The 17,309-nt window shown below is 37.5% G+C and overlaps 1 protein-coding gene across 1 annotated transcript in view; it reads left to right on the forward strand.

The window, feature by feature from the left end:
- Positions 1 to 17,309, forward strand: part of LOC139153842 (transmembrane channel-like protein 2) — a 590,027-nt gene that overhangs the window by 514,149 nt on the left and 58,569 nt on the right. Inside the window, 2 exon segments of the mRNA XM_070728265.1 lie at positions 1,369 to 1,497; positions 2,694 to 2,761. Coding sequence (XP_070584366.1) covers positions 1,369 to 1,497; positions 2,694 to 2,761 — 197 coding nt within the window.

The following is a 17,309-nucleotide window of genomic DNA, read 5'->3' on the forward strand; positions in this document are numbered from 1 at the left end:
ACATGGAAAAACTTTTATAACTGGGTCAATGATCGGGGGGGGAAATAGATGTACATAAGAAGGATATTTTAAAAAGGGAAAGAAAACACAATAACAACTCAAATATAGACAAACATCACTTTATTTATTTGTTGACAATTCTTTTTAACCGAGACATTATTGTTACTTCAATATAAGTATAGATATGTATATATGTACAATTTATAAATATATATGTATATTATCGCGCTGATATGATTATCTGTAAAATTATAATAAGATGTGCTGCAAGAGGCAGCAGGGTAGGGGTGGGATGGAATTATATGTTGTATTGTCCTTTAACAGACAATCTATAATTGTACTCACAAACTATGAATACAATGATCTGTTTATGTGTGTCTTTTAAATATGTATATAATTTAATAAATTCTATTTTTTTAAAAAAAGTAATAAGCTTTTATAAATATGGCACACAGCATTATTTGCCTGTCCAAGCCAATCCCTTGGGAGACAGGAAAAATCCTTCTTTAACTGTTTTCCAACTGTTTTGAAATCCCACAGGTAGATTCCTATTGCCCAGTAATAACAAAGAAAGAAATTGGTCCTTGCTTTTCTGGAAGAGAAGGTTTTGTGGGAGATTATCCAATAGAGGATGCGATAGTTGGACAAGGTTGGATAATATGCCAATTGCGGCCAAATTCCTGTCTGAACAAGATTTTAAAGCCAATTTAGAGCCTTAATAACAATAGCTTAGAAGCATTTTAATCCCAAATATGGTGTGTTTAATTTGAAAAGTAAGCTAATGAGGTCATCTAATTGTGTAGTGAGATATTATTTATTTCCACTAATTTATAGTTTTCTGACATTTTTTTCTACACACCGGTTTTTACTGTAATTAATTACAATAATTACAATAATTACTTAATTATTGATTTCCTTATAAGTTGTCATGCCACTTTGCTGTAAAAGCCTTTCTAAACCGTGTTAAGAGTTGGGGCCATCTGAAGTTGATTGGTGTGGTATTTTGATTTGTGATTTAGTGTTCCCAGTCAGTATTATTACGACAAGGTTGGTTACACGGTCATATGTTTAGACTGGACTTGGGATTTTTATCCACCTATTAAATCTTTCCCTGGGATGGGCAAATGTTGTTTGATAATGTTAATGGTATCGTCACAGGATTTAAGTTGTTCCAAATGAAACTGTATTTTGCAATAGACTAATGGTAATTTTCCTCTTCCCCTCCCCTCCTCCTCCTCAATTATTCCCAAAATTTTTCCTCATTTTTATTCTTTTAGACTTTCTTGTTCGTAACTAATTTATTCCATACAAAATAGAAATTTTAAGTAAGTGCTAAATAAATCTTTCTCAATTTTTGTTCTGTTGCAGGAATTTGTAAAGCTTACAATATCTGATATTCTTGTGACATTTGTAATGATCCTAGTGGGAGATTTTCTTCGGGCTTGTTTTGTCAGATTCGTAAACTACTGCTGGTGCTGGGATCTCGAGGCTGGATTCGTAAGTCAATTATTTGCAGAGGAAGCACAGGATTCTGCTTAGAATAGATTTAATCAAATGTTTTAAGCCAGTGTTTCTCAAATAGTGGGGCAAGGCCCCCTGGGGGGGCACGAAACGATGCCGAGGGGGCACATGTCCCCAGGGAACCTGCTCCTTTTTTGCCGCAAAAAGTAGGGGGGTTTTGCACCGACAATAACACATAGAACAGAGTAAGAAATATGTAGTGCAGATAACAAATCACACTGATAAGCTACTTGCATTTTTTCAGCAAAAACGTGCTGAATACTATTGCAAACAATCATCCCGGTGGAGAGTTGGGGACATGAAATGTTTACTTCTTCCTGGGGGGGGGGGAGGCATAACAGAAAATAATTGAGAAACACTGCTTTAAGCTGACCTTTATATTTTTTCTGCCTTCTGCTGAAATCTACAGGAAATAAATTGCATAATTCAGCAGCAGCAATATCCCTTAACTTCTCAAATCATCAAGATGGCTAGTTTAAAAACTAAACTGTACCTGTTAAAAAAGATAAAAAAGAGAAATGAGAATTTTAAAATATGCAAATATTAAAATGTTGATTATACTAATACAAAGTAAATCATAAAACGGTAGTATAAAAATCATTGGCTTAATGATTATGTAGATAGGATTAGAAAATCTCTTTATGCTTCACGTGCTTTTATCTATCTATCTATCTATCTATCTATCTATCTATCTATCTATCTATCTACTTCTGAGTCCTTTGGGATTGGGCGGCATAGAAGGTGAATAAATAAATAAATAAATAAATAAATAAATAAATAAATAAATAAATAAAACTTATCTATATTTTATTAGATTTATATACTATTTTTTGTACAGGAATATACATTGGCATACTCCCTACTCCCATTTGTCTCCACAATGGCCAACTTATATGGTAGGATGGACAGAGATATATCAACTGACCCAAGTCCACCAGTGAGCTTCTGTAGTTAAAGATGGACTAAAACTTGCATTTCCCTGTTCTTCATCCAACATCTGAACCATCTGAACATACTTGCCCGCTTTTGTTACAATTGAACCCCAATTAACATTCCTAACATCTCCACTTAAAAGGTCTTATAAAACAGTACTATAAAGGATATATCAGGTTTTGTGAAAAGTTGCTTAAGGCTTATTAGCATTTACATCATATTTCTTGTTTTCTCAACAGCCTTCATATGGAGAGTTTGATATTAGTGGTAATGTGTTAGGTTTGGTCTTCAATCAAGGAATGATCTGGTAAGATACTCTAGTATGCTAATATTGTTAGCCAAGAAAATAGTAACAGTATTTGTTAAATCTTCACTAAACTGAAGAAAAATTGCTATATGTTCCATTTTTGTACTTCTTCAGTTTGCTGGAATATTCCATATTTTTAAGACATTTTGTTTGTTTATTGGACTTACGTGCCACCCTTCTCCTTGTCCTCCTCAGGCCATCCCTGATTCTCAGGACAATGAGCCAGGTCCCTCAGAATATCTTGGATTAGGGAGGCTGTCACAGGAAATGGAAGCCAAGAGTGAGGCAGATAGTGATTTGGGAGTGCCAGAGGGAGCTGATGTTACAATGGGAGACTTATCAGGAGATGAGTGGATCGATCCATGCTATAGAAGGGTGGCCAAATGACTAGAAGAAATCTGAGGTAAAAAGTATTAATCCACAGTCAAATGGACCATTCAGGTAAAAAGAAAGAAAGAAAAAAAAGGTAATTTTACCAACAACTGAATTGTTGCTAAAAGATGTATGGCGTGAATGCCATCCACAAAACAAACAATATACTTTTTACTCAAACCCCCACAAAATTTGGACTAGGATAGATATGGCTTGGGCACCAGCCCACACAATGGAACAGATCACAGATATCGAAATAGAAACCAATAGTTGGGCAAATCACAACCCACTAGTTATATATTGGAAAGGTAAGGAAAAACCCAATAATTGGCATAGGAATAGAAATGTTTTGTAAGATCCTTTATACTCCCCCAGAAGACAAAAACAGCTGGACACATGTCACCCACAGAAAAAAGTATAAAACAAACACAAAACCTACGACAAAAGCAACTCAACTACAATCAATTCCACTAACTATAAGCAATCAATACCATGGACTCCCAATAGAAGTAAACAAACAGGCAGCTGATGAAGAAGCACCAGCTAGAACCCCCAACAAAACCCCACCACCAATTACCACCATGATAAAAAAGAACAGCCCAAACACCCCCAACCAAAAGAAAAAAAGGAGAGTACTCGTAATTGGGGACTCAATTCTTAGGGGAACTGAACCTGCTGTCTGCAGGCCGGACAATCAATCCAGGGAGGTATGCTGCCTCCCTGGAGCCAAAATTTCTGACATAACAGAAAAAATAACTAAGATAATAAAGCCCACAGACTGGAGTTGCACTGTATATAAAAGACCACTACAATGTTACTGAGATACAAACTACAAAAGAAGAAAACCTTCTAGAAAGCTTATGGGTCAACATCAAAGAAGAAAAAAAGTGCAACACAACAATTGGTGTGTACTATAGACCACCAAACCAAACAGAAACAATGGACAGCCTTTTTGACAACCAACTGACACACATTTGTAAGAAAAACAACACAGTAATAATGGGAGACTTTAACTACCCGGACATAAATTGGAAAAATAATTCCGCACCAAGCGAAAAATCAAACAAATTTCTGACATGCCCAGCAGACAACTTCATAGTCCAAAAAGTAGAGGAAGGAACTAGAGGGGCAGCCACACTGGACCTAATTCTCACAGAGAAAAAGTGATTGCTGGGGTCAAAATATCAACACAATCAACTAGACCCAACAACACCAAAATCTCAGATTTTAAAAAAGCAGACTTCAATAAACTTAGAGAAAACTTGAGAGTGATCCCTTGGACAACAGTCCTAACAGGCAAAACCACGCAAGAAGCTTGGGAAATCTTAAAAACCACGATCACAAAAGCCCAAAACAATGCTATCCCAATGAAAAAGAAACACCCAAAATCCAAAAGGAAACCAGCTTGGCTACACAAGGACCTAACAAACAAACTGAATGAAAAAAAAGACAAATACAAAAAATGGAAAGAAGGGCACATAACCAAGGCAGAATACCAACAAACGGCCAGAATCTGCAAAGAAAAAATCAGGACAGCAAAAGCCCAGTATGAACTAAGCCTAGCAATAAAGGTCCAAGGCAATAAAAAAAGCTTCTTCCAACACATAAACACCCCCCAAAAAATCAAGGAAGCAGTCAGTCCGCTAGAAAGAGGAGACGGCACAGAAGTAATGGACAATAAAGAGAAAGCAAAACTGCTCAACACCTCTTTTGCATCTGTTTTCACGCACAAAGAAACAACAAAACAACAGGTTTGTTTCACAGCTGCAGAAATCAAAATTGGAACAAAACACTATTTTAATAGAAATACAGTAAGAGACTACCTATTGGAACTGAATGAGTACAAATCACCAGGACCAGATGGCCTGCATCCCAGAGTCCTAAAGGAGCTAGCCGATGTCATCACTGAACCTCTGCACCACATCTTTCAAAAATCCTGGACCACAGGAGACCTACCAGACCAATCAGCCTAACGTCTATTCCCGGGAAAATATTGGAAAAGATAATCAAGAAACAGATCTGCCACCACCTTGAATCGAACAACGTAATAACCACCAGCCAACACGGATTTTTCAGAAACAAATCATGCCAAACCAACTTCATTTCATTTTTCGACACTGTGACCAAATCAATTGACCAGAGAAATGCAGTGGACATAATATACTTAGACTTTAGCAAAGCATTCGACAAGGTGGACCACAACCTTCTACTCTCCAAAGTAAAGAAGAGTGGAATCGACAGTAACACAACAAGATGGATTGAAAACTGGCTGACCAATTGCACCCAACGAGTAGCCCTCAACGGGACTAAATCCACATGGAAAGAGGTAGGCAGCGGGGGACCACAGGGATCAGTCCTAGGCCCAGTACTCTTCAACATATTTATCAACGACCTAAACAAGGGAATAGAAGGGGAATTAATTAAATTTGCAGATGACACCAAGCTGGCAGGAGTGGCCAACACCCCAGAGGATAGACACAGAATTCAGAAGGATCTAGACAGACTTGTACAGTGGGCCAAAATGAACAAAATGAAGTTCAATGTAGAGAAGAGTAAAATCCTGCACCTAGGCAAAAAAAACCCAAAACATGCATACAAATTAGGCGAAACCACACTCACCATGAGTGACTGTGAAAGGGATCTTGGAGTCTTAGTGGATAACCAGCTAAACATGGGCCAGCAATGTGCAGCAGCGGCTAAAAAAGCCAACACAATCCTAAGTTGCATGAACAGAGGGATACACTCCAAGACCAGAGAGGTAATAATACCACTCTATAAGGCCCTGGTCAGACCGCACCTGGAGTATTGCATGCAGTTCTGATCACCACACTTGAAAAAAGATATAGAGACTCTAGAGAGGATGCAGAAAAGAGCAACTAAAATGATAAGGGGACTAGAGACCAGGTCATACGAGGAAAGGTTGCTGGAACTGGGCATGGATAGTCTAGTAAAAAGAAGAGCTAGGGGGGACATGATAGCTGTATACAGGTACTGAAGGGGTTGCCACAGAGAAGAGGGGGACACACTGTTTTCCAGGGCACCAGAGGGCCGGACGAGGAACAACGTTGGAAACTGACCAAGGAAAGATTCAACCTGGAGATAAGAAAGATTTTCCTGACAGTGAGAGCGATCAACCAGTGGAACGGCCTGCCAGCGGAGGTTGTGGACTCCCCAACTTTGGAAATTTTCAAGAGGAGATTGGACTGCCATTTGGCTGGGGTGCTGTAGGATTTCCTGCTCAGGCAGGGGGTTGAACCTGATGACCTGTAAGGTCCCTTTCAACTCTAATAATAAATAAATAAATAAATAAATAAATAAATATAAAGAATGAATCGAAAAAGAATTGGAATTCTTTTTTGATATAAATAAAAATAATGAAACAACCCCACAAAATCTCTGAAATACAACAAAGGCATATATTCGGGGCCTGACAATCTCCTATATGGCAAAAAAAATTAAGAGAAAAAGATACAATACCTAAAATTAGAGGAGGAATTTTAAAAATTAGAATTAGAAATGCAACATAATGAATATGATAATAAAGTTAAAAATCAGATGGACCTACTAAAACACAAAACAAAGTTTATAGAACAAGAACAAATAGCTGAAAAAATAAAAAAGAGCAAAACAAGAATATTTTGAGCACGCAAATAAACCAGGAAGATGGTTGGCTTATAAACTAAGAAAAGACAGAGAATCTAACATTATTTTAAAATTACTAGACGGTAAAGGAAGAATAAGACATAGAATAGATGAAAAGAAGGAAATAGTGTTTGAATTTTATAAAAATTTGTATAAAAAAGAAGAAATAAAAGAAGAGGAGATTTTTGATTATTTAAGTTCTATAGATTTACCTACATTAACAGAAGAACAGCAACAAAAACCTAATAAACCCTTTACAATGTTTGAATTACAGCAATCTTTTAAAAATCAGAAAAATAATAAAGCTACAGGCTCAAATGTAATACCTGCAGAATTTTACAAATTAGACAGTAATATGCTCTCTTTGAATATGTTAGAGATATTTAATAAGATAATAGCAGATGGTAAATTATCCAGATCATGGTCAGAAACTTTAATAACATTAATACATAAAGCGGGAACAGAAAAGGAAAAAATTGAAAATTATAGACTGGTTTAGTTATTAAATGTAGACTATAAAATGTTTGTATCAATATATGCATTTAGGCTTAAAAACATTATGAATGAAATAATACATGAAGATCAGAATGGATTTTTGCCAGGTAGACAAATTAAAAATAATCTGAGGACAATCATAAATACTTTGGAATATTACGAACAACACTCAGAAAAACAAACGGCACTAGTATTTCTAGATGCCAAAAAAGCATTTGATAACGTATATTGGGTTTTCATGAAAATGCAATTAAATAAGATGAATGTGGGAACCAAATTTTTTAACATAATAGATGCTATTTATTCAAACCAATCAGCTAAGATTATATTAAATAATGAACAAACAGAAAGATTAGAAATACAAAGAGGAGTCAGACAAGGTTGCCCTATATCATCATTATTATTTATTTTAACACTAGAAACATTATGAATAAAGATAAGAACAAAATATGACATAAAAGGATTACAGATAAAAAAAGAAACATACAAAGTCCAATCATTTGCTGATGACATGGTCTTTATAATAGAAGATCCCCTGACATCAATATTAAAATTAATAGACTTAAATAGAAGAATATGGGAAAGTGGCAGGTTTGAAAATTAATAAGGAAAAGACACAATTACTCACAAAAACCATGATGGATTTACAGATAAAACAATTAGAAAACTTAACAAATATAAAGATAACAAAAAAAGTAAAATACTTGGATATTTGGATCTCTGCCAAAGCTGTATCTTTTAAAAATGATAACTATATAAAACTCTTAGATCAAATTAAAAAAAGACTTGGAAATATGGAATAATCTACAGTTATCCTTATTAGGAAGAATTTCTACAATTAAAATGAACATTCTCCCTAAAATATTATTTTTATTTCAGGTAATTCCAATAAACCCGAGTGGGAAATTTTTTAAAGAATTAACTAAGATTACCAAAAATTTATATGGCAAGGTAAAAAACCAAGAATAAAACAAAGTTCACTAGCAGATCAGAAAGAGAGGGATGGGCTCGCCCTTCCAAACTGGAAGTTATATTACCAAGTGGCAACATTATCTTGGATAAAAGAATGGTTAACTTTGGATAATAGAAATTTATTAAATTGAGAGGGCCATGATTTAATGCTAGGTTGGCATGCCTTTGTCTGGTATGAAAAATTTAAAACCCACTCATATATTAAAAGACACACAATCAGAAAGGCATTATTAGATGTCTGGGATGAGATTTTAAAAAATCAGTGTTGCAGTGTTCTATGACTGTGTTACTGGATGAGGCTTGGAACGAACATAGCGGAGAGCCTCTACCACCAGAGGTTTTTAGTTTGGGGCGTGAGGCGTTGAGGCGGTAGTGGAGAAGGAGAGTTTGACGGGATCAGCTGTTGGGCGAAAGATGGCGGCTGCCTCTGAGTACTGCCTCCGCCCCAATCTCCGCCTCCGTCCCTGAAGTACGGTTGGAAAGGTCTGGGGAACTGTGTCTTTGTCTGGGCTCTGTGGCTGTGTTGAGGCTACCATTATAACATCCTCTTGTAATCATCGTATTGAGATCGTGGGAGCTGGGGTGATCTAGCAGCCAAGTTGGTGGAAGTTCGACTGAATGGAAGCGAAGCGAACATTGGTGTGGGTATGTGGAGCTGAGTGGAAATGAAATGGATGGAAACCAAACCAAAGACCAAAGGCTGCCGGATGGGATTGAAGGCGGCTCGATGGCCCAATGTTTTTGGGATCCGGCTGGTGAGAGCAAGCAGACCTGGGGTGCTGGTCAGTGGGTGTGACCAGCACTGGAAGATCTGCGGAATGGAGTAGCCAGGACTGGCATTTGGAAAAGGAGTTGGCGAGGACAGTGGCCGGTTACATCGTGGCCTTTTTAAGTCTCTATGGACCACCAACATTTTATGGACTATTATGTCGTTTAACTGGAAGCTGGAGCCAGAAACTGAGGTGAACCTTCCCCCCCCCTTGGCCCATTATTATTGGAAGACAGTCCTTTTCCTCTTTCCTGGAGAAAACTTACTGTACTCACACACACACACACACCGTGGGAAGAACTGTTTCTCTCTTTGAAGGATTGATTAATGAACTGGTCTATCTCCTGTATTTTAATATTTTTAATATTTTTAATATTTTTGATATTTCTTAACAACTAATTTATATAGTTTTAAATATTGACTAATATCAATTAATATTAATTTTAGAGTAAATTTTAGAATTAATAGGGTTTTTTTTTTTAATTGATGGATAATTGGGATGGGTGTGATAATATGTATGAAATGAGTGATTGTTATGGGTAGGATGGGTGGGGTAGGTGGGATTTTGGTATGGATGAGATGAATGGAAATGGTGTGAATGATTTAACTGTCCTACCTGACACTGGAGAGGCAGGAGGGGAGGGGGCATCGATCTCTGGGGTGGCAGAGGTTTGGAATATTCCAGTGTTGCTGGGGAGAGGCAGATGTGGTGGGAGCCATAGAGCTAGCCATTCCAGGGGAACGAGAGAATGCTACTTAATAATGATCCCTTGTTCTGGCTCCGTGAGCTCAATCCAGGGCACTGGTGACGAGTGTAATAATAATAATAATAATAATAATAATAATAATAATAATAATAATAATAATAATAATAATAATTATTATTATTATTATTATTATTTATTAGATTTGTATGCCGCCCCTCTCAGGCTGCTGCTACTCAATGCCAGGTTGGTAGTAAATAAAGCTCTCCTCATCTGGGATTTGATCCTGGCTGAGGAGGCCGACCTGGCATGTGTGACTGAAACCTGGCTAGGCCCGGAGGGAGGAATTCCTCTCTCTGAAATTTGCCCAGCCGGGTTTCAGATCTGGCATCAGCCTTGACCCCAGGGAAGGGGGGGAGGAGTGGCTATTATAGCCAGGGAGAGCCTTTGCCTGCGTAGACTCGTTGCTCCAGAGATTGCGGGTTGTGAGTCCCTCCTGGTGAAGTTGGACTTAGGGGTTCAGGTGGACTTGTTACTCACGTACCTGCCTCCCAGCTGCATGTCAACAGCCCTGCCTGTGCTGCTCAAGGAGGTAGCCGGGCTGGTGGTGGGGTTCCCCAAACTTATTGTCTTGGGGGACTTCAACCTACCGTCGCTCAGCAAAACCTCTGGGCTAGCATAGGAGTTCATGGCCGCCATGGCAGCCATGGACCTGACTCAAGTAGTACAGGGTCTGACTCACGCAGGGGGGCATGCACCCGACATGGTATTCCTCTCTGAGCAATTGATTGCATCAGCGGAATCATACCCGGCTGCTCTGTTTAGGGTGACCCACTCCCTTCTTAACCAGGGGGGAGTTGGGGAGCCCTTACAGAGTAGTGCCGAGGATTTTAACATGTTTTTCGCTGATAAAATCGCTCAGATCCAGGCGGACCTCGACTCTAATTGGATAACAGAGTCGACTGACGAGTCAGTCGAGGTGACTGGGGCCCGTATTTGTCCATCTGTCTGGGAAGAGTTTTATCTGGTGACACCTGATGAAGTGGACAAGGCCATTGGAGCTGTGAGTTCCGCCACCTGTTTACTGGATCCGTGTCCCTCCTGGCTGGTTTCGGCCAGCAGGGAGGTGACACAGAGCTGGGTCCAGGAGATTGTCAATGCCTTTCTGGATCCCTACAAGGAGGCAATTGCATGCCCCCTCCTCCAGAAGCCTTCCCTGGACCCAGCCATTCTTAACAACTAACAGCCAGGATCCAACCTTCCCTTTATGGGGAAGGTTGTTGAGAAGGTAGTGGCACTCCAACTCCAGCAGTCCTTGGAAGAAGCCGATTATCTAGGCCCTCAGCAGTCAGGATTCAGGCCCGGCTACAGCATGGAAACTGCTTTGGTCGCGTTCATGGATGATCTCTGGCAGGCCCAGGACAGGGGTTTATCCTCTGTCCTGGTGCTTCTCGACCTCTCAGCGGCTTTCGATACCATCGACCATGGTATCCTTCTGCGCTGGCTGGTGGAGTTGGGAGTGGGAGGCACTGTCTTTCAGTGGTTCTCCTCCTACCTCTCCGGTCGGTCGCAGTCGGTGTTAGTGGGGGGTCAGAAGTCGACCTCTAGGCTTCTCCCTTGTGGAGTGCCTCAGGGGTCAGTCCTCTCCCTATGCTATTTAATATCTAAATGAAACTGCTGGGCGAGATCATCCAAGGGCATGGGGTGAGGTATCATCAGTATGCGGATGATACCCAGTTGTAAATCTCCCCCCCATGTCCAGTCAACAAAGCAGTGGATGTGATGTGCCGGCGCCTGGAGGCTGTTGGTGTCTGGATGGGTGTCAACAGACTCAAACTCAACCCTGATAAGACGGAGTGGCTGTGGGTTTTGCCTCCCAAGGATAATTCCATCTGTCTGTCCATCCCCCTGGGGGGGAATCACTGACCCCCTCAGAGTGGGTCCGCAACTTGGGCATTCTCCTTGATCCACAGCTCACATTAGAGAAACATCTTTCAGTTGTGGCGAGGGGGGCGTTTGCCCAGGTTCGCCTGGTGCACCAGTTGCAACCCTATTTGGACTGGGACTCACTGCTCACAGTCACTCATGCCCTCATCACCTTGAGGTTCGACTACTGTAACGCTCTCTACATGGGGCAATCTTTGAAGAGTGTTCAGAAACTTCAGATCATGCAGAACGCAGCTGCGAGAGCAATCTAAATATGCCCATGTTACACCAACACTCCGCAGTCTGCATTGGTTGCCAATCAGTTTCCAGTCACAATTCAAAGTGTTGGTTATGACCTATAAAGCCCTTCATGGCATCGGACCAGAATATCTCTGGGACCGCCTTCTGTCGCACGAATCCCAGTGACCAGTTAGAGTGGGCCTTCTCTGGGTCCTGTCAACTAAACAATGTCATTTGGTGGGGCCCAGGGAAGAGCCTTCTCTGTGGTGACCCCGGCCCTCTGAAACCAACTCCCCCCAGAGATCAGAATTGCCCCCACCCTCCTCGCATTTTGTAAGCTCCTTAAAACTAACCTCTGTCGTCAGGCATGGGGGAATTGAGATATACCTTCCCCCTAGGCCTATACAATTTATGCATGGTATGTTTGTGTGTATGTTTGTTTTTAATAAGGGGTTTTAGTCATTTAAATATTAGGTTTGTTATATGCTGTTTTTAATTATTGTTGTCAGCCGCCCCGAGTCTACAGAGAGGGGTGGCATACAAATCTAATAAATAAATAAATAAATAAATTTCCTGGTAATGCCAGAATGGATTTCACCAATAGAAGTTATATCTCTCTCTAATTTATTAAAAGAAGGTAAAATATGGAAATATAGAGATTTACCTGATAATCAACTAAAACTGAAAACAAAACAAGAATTACAGGAGGTAGGTGTAGAAATGGATTGGTGCCAATACGCCCAGATCAATTCCAGATTTCAAAAAGATGTAAGAATATTTATATTTAAGAAAGATAATAATATATTAGGGAAATTATTAATCCAAAATCAAGAAAAACTGATTGGGAAGGTGTATAAATATTTAATAAACTACAAGACAATAGGTTGGATATTAAAAGATAATATGATCAGTTGGTGTAAAAACTTAGGAAAAGAAATAGATCTAGATGCATGGCAAAAGGTTTGGATATATACCGTATATACTCGAGTATAAGCCGACCCGAGTATAAGCCGAGGCACCAATTTTTGCCACAAAAACTGGGAAAACGTATTGACCCGAGTATAAGCCGAGGTTAGAAAATGCAGTGGCTACTGGTAACTTATAAAAATGGAAAACAATAAAATTACATTAATTGAGACATGTTTTAGAATATTTATTTTAAAGAAAACCAGTAAACTAGCTCTGTAAATTTAAAAGAGGGTAAACAAATTAACAATATTAACAATAAATTAAAAAGTAAAAAAAGTAGCTCGATCAGCAACAAAGCTAAAACCTAAGAGTTAAAATCCTTCAAAACTGGATTCCTTCTCATCATTAATTGGATTTACATTATTGTTCTGTTTTTATATATGCTGTGAGCCACCCTGAGTCCTTGGAGAGGGATGGCATACAAATCCAATTAAATAACTAAACAAACAAACAAACAAATAAATAAGTGTATCCAAAGAAGAGCTTCAGCATTAGCTGCTGTGAGGTTATCAGCATAGAAAACCAAATAGATAGATAGATAGATAGAAATAGATACAGATAGATAGATAGATAGATAGATAGATAGAAAGAAAGAAAAATAGATAGAAAAATAGATAGATAGAAAGATAGAAAGATAGAAAAATAGATAGATAGATAGATAGATAGATAGATAGATAGATAGATAGATAGATAGATAGATAGAAATAGATACAGATAGATAGATAGATAGATAGATAGATAGATAGATAGACAGACAGATAGATATAGATAGAAAGATAGATAGACAGACAGACAGATAGAAAAATAGATAGATAGATAGATAGATAGATAGATAGATAGATAGATGATAGAAAAATAGATAGATAGAAAGATAGACAGATAGAAAAAGAATTCCTGTCTAGCTCTGCCTCATAACACATTATTAGATCCTATCCAAGCAAGGACAGCAACTACCACAAAATACCATTTTTTAAACAGTTTAAATCCTTTCAAAGGAGGGGGAGGAGAATCTGACAGCAGGGGGCCTGTTTAATCCAACTAAGGGCAATGCAGAGAGAGCAAGGAATAGTTACTGTAAACCTGTTGACAAATACACACAGGGAGTAAAAAAAAAAGCCTCTGGGTTTCAGCAAGAGGTAGCTGGCTTTTTTCACGGTGGGGGGGAGAGGGGGCATGCACACACACACACACACACACACACACACACACACACACGACCTCACCGGCTTCCCATTGCTTTTTCCCCCTCACGGTTGGAGCAAATGGCTGCCTCCTTTGCTTGAGCCAGGGAGAGGAACTACGGCGTGCGAGGGGGGACAAAAGCTGGTGCCTCCTCGCTCTGGCTCAAGCAATGGCGCCCTCGTGTGGTGACTTTGTCAATGACCCGAGTATAAGCCGAGGTTGTGTTTTTCAGCCCATTTTTGGGCTGAAAAACTCGGCTTATACTCGAGTATATACAGTAACTGGAAAATAACTAAATCAGTTTCTTTTAAAGAAAACCAAATCAAGATGTTTTATAGATGGCACTTGCCACCCAATAGGATTTTAAAGATGTTTCCAAGTACCTTACCTATTTGTTGGAAATGTAAAAAAAAAAAATTGTACATACATGGTGGACATGTCCAAAAACAAAGATTTATTGGAATAAGGTAGAAAAATGGTTAAAGGAAATTACAAAAAAAGAAAATAGGAAGACCCCAGAATTTTTCTTATTAGGTATTAACAGATACCAGGTATAAAAAAGAAACATAAATCAATAAATCAAAATATCATATACAATCACGTATTCAGATGATCAGATGATCTATTTGTATATAAAGGTTAGTTCATAGCACAGTTCAAAGTATGTTATGCCGATTTCAAATAAGTCCTAATAGTTTCCAATAGTTTTTTAGTGTTTTTTTAGTTGTTGTATAAGATATTAAATAAAGTATCTTGGGCAAGGACGATCAAAGTCAGTGTTGTTTGAAGCACTCCAAATTAATCCTTGTAGATAATAGTTTGTAGATAGTATAGAATGTTAATGTAATTAGTCCGAGTTCCAAGTAGAAAGTAGCAAGTTGAAAGTTAAATATTCTGATCATAAGTATTCCAAGGGTTCAAATGTAGAGAAAAGGAAAGCAAAAGGAGTGGGGGGAAATCCAAAAATCCAAAAGTCAGTGAAGGAAAAATCGAAGAGATCGAAATTTGAACAATAGATAGATGATGGAAAATGATGGAAAATGAATTTTTTTTAAAGATTTGGATTGACAAATTGGATGATTCTTTTTTGCTTGGACTATTTGGACTATTTTAAAATGAAATGTAATAAATGAATTTATAGATTCTTTCTTATGGATTAAATTTTTGAACCCCTTTTTCTTTGTCTGATTTTGGAATATGTTCATAATTGAAGAAATATAGAAGAAAAAGAAATTGCAAAAACTTTGGTGGTGTTCATTGGAGGACTATTTTTTTTAATACTAGAAGCGTAAGGATCATAGAAAAGAAAGGAAGAAGGTTTAGATCTATTTTCACCTGAACTCTACTTTGGATTTTATAAGTATTTCATTTGACATTGGCTTTGGATTTTTTATTCTTGATCTTCATATTGTAATATTACAGTCTCAAATAATTTTATTCGCTTGGATTTTTAATATTTTTCTTTTTCTCTTTTTCCCCCCTCTTTTTTCCTGGAAATTGGATTCTGGCTTTACTTTAGGAATTAATATTTTGGAAAGAAATTTAAATCTAATCTTACCCTGTTTTTACATTTTTATTTCACTTTTTTCATTAATATAACATTTTTACATTTTTATATATTTTCATTTCTTTTGATATTGTTATTTTTTCCTTTTTTTGATACAATAAATTTTTAAATTTTAAATTCCTTTCTATTTTTTATATTTTTCTTTTTTAACATATATTTTTCTTGGATTAGATAACTTTAATATCTTTTCTTTTCTTTTCTTTTTTTTCTTTTTTATTAAATTAAATTAGATGAATAAAATGTGTTAGAAACTTTGTTTTTCCCCTTCCTATATTTGGTCCCTTCCCCTATTTCAACAAATATAGTATATTACCCACTTAATATCCAAGTGATTGATTTTTCCCTCTTTTTTCCTCTTTTTATATTTTTAAAATCTCTTCTTTTATTAATTCTTTCTTTTCCCTCTAAAACCTTTCGAGCACATTTTTACTAAATTAAATTGAACTCAACCCTTAATTCTCTTCATTACAATATATTTTTTAATATTTCTTCCCTCCTTATCATTTTATATTTTTTTCATATTGGTATTATAGCTCTACATTTTTGTTAAGTGCTTAAAATAATAGTTTTAATTATAAGAGATTGTTTTAAGAAATTCTATAATAAGACTTAAACTTTTGAGATATGAAAGGTTCCTACAGGGCACAAAGTGTGACATCGGTGACAACAACAACTCAAAAACAAACAACTACTCCAACTCCAACTTCGACTCCCACACCTAAAGTATCTCCAACATCATCTCCGCTACAACAAAGGACAATAACAACAATGCTAGCCAAGAAAAAGATAAAGAAAAGCCACCTGCAGAATTAAATCTTCAGCCCATTCAAGATACACTAGCAGGTTTTCAAGACTTCATGGAGAATACACAAACACAGACAAAAACCCAACTAGAAACAAATAAAGAGGAAGTGAAAAATATCTTGAAGAAATGAAACAAGAGATGAAAAATGAGATGGGCACTCTGAAAACAGAGATTAAAAAAGAGATTGGTGAATTTAAAACTGAAATTGGAGAAGTCAAAGGGAGTATGAGTAAAATGGATGGAAATATGAAAGCAATACAACAAAATTTACAAGAGAATGAAAAAAGAATAAAAGCAACAGAAGAAAAAATCCAAGACATGGGACAGAAAGTAGAAGAATATGAAGAACACAACTATGCTGCCTGTAGAACCTTTGATGTAGCAATAACCAATCTTGAACTCCAAGCCGCATCACATGGCTTAAGATTTCAAAATATAGAGGAAGAAAGAGATGAAGATTTATCAGCAAAAATGGCAGAAATAATAGGCAGAATTCTACAAACTGACCCAGGAGAACTGATAAGAGAAATAGACGAAGTTTATAGAGTTCAAACAGGATATGTGAGACGGCACAACCTACCAAGAGAAGTACACATTAAGTTTGCAAGAAGAATAATTAAAGATGACATCTTAAAATATGCAAGAAACCAGACCTGTAAACATAAAGGGAAAGATATCACGATTTTGAAACAAGTTCCCAAGAGGGTAAGAGAAAGCCGAAGAGAATATTACTTCCTCACAAGTGTTTTAATTAAAAGGAATATTGTTTTTCGATGATTGGTACCGGAAAGCCTTACCTTAATTTGGCAAACAATGAAAGTCAAAATAGAGAGTGTGGACCAAGCAAAAGCCTTTTTCGCACAAAGCGGATTGGACAAGATTGATCAACTTCAGATAGAACTTAA

The sequence above is a fragment of the Erythrolamprus reginae genome, chromosome Z (assembly GCF_031021105.1).
Source record: "Erythrolamprus reginae isolate rEryReg1 chromosome Z, rEryReg1.hap1, whole genome shotgun sequence".
NCBI classification, from domain to species: Eukaryota; Metazoa; Chordata; class Lepidosauria; order Squamata; family Dipsadidae; genus Erythrolamprus; species Erythrolamprus reginae.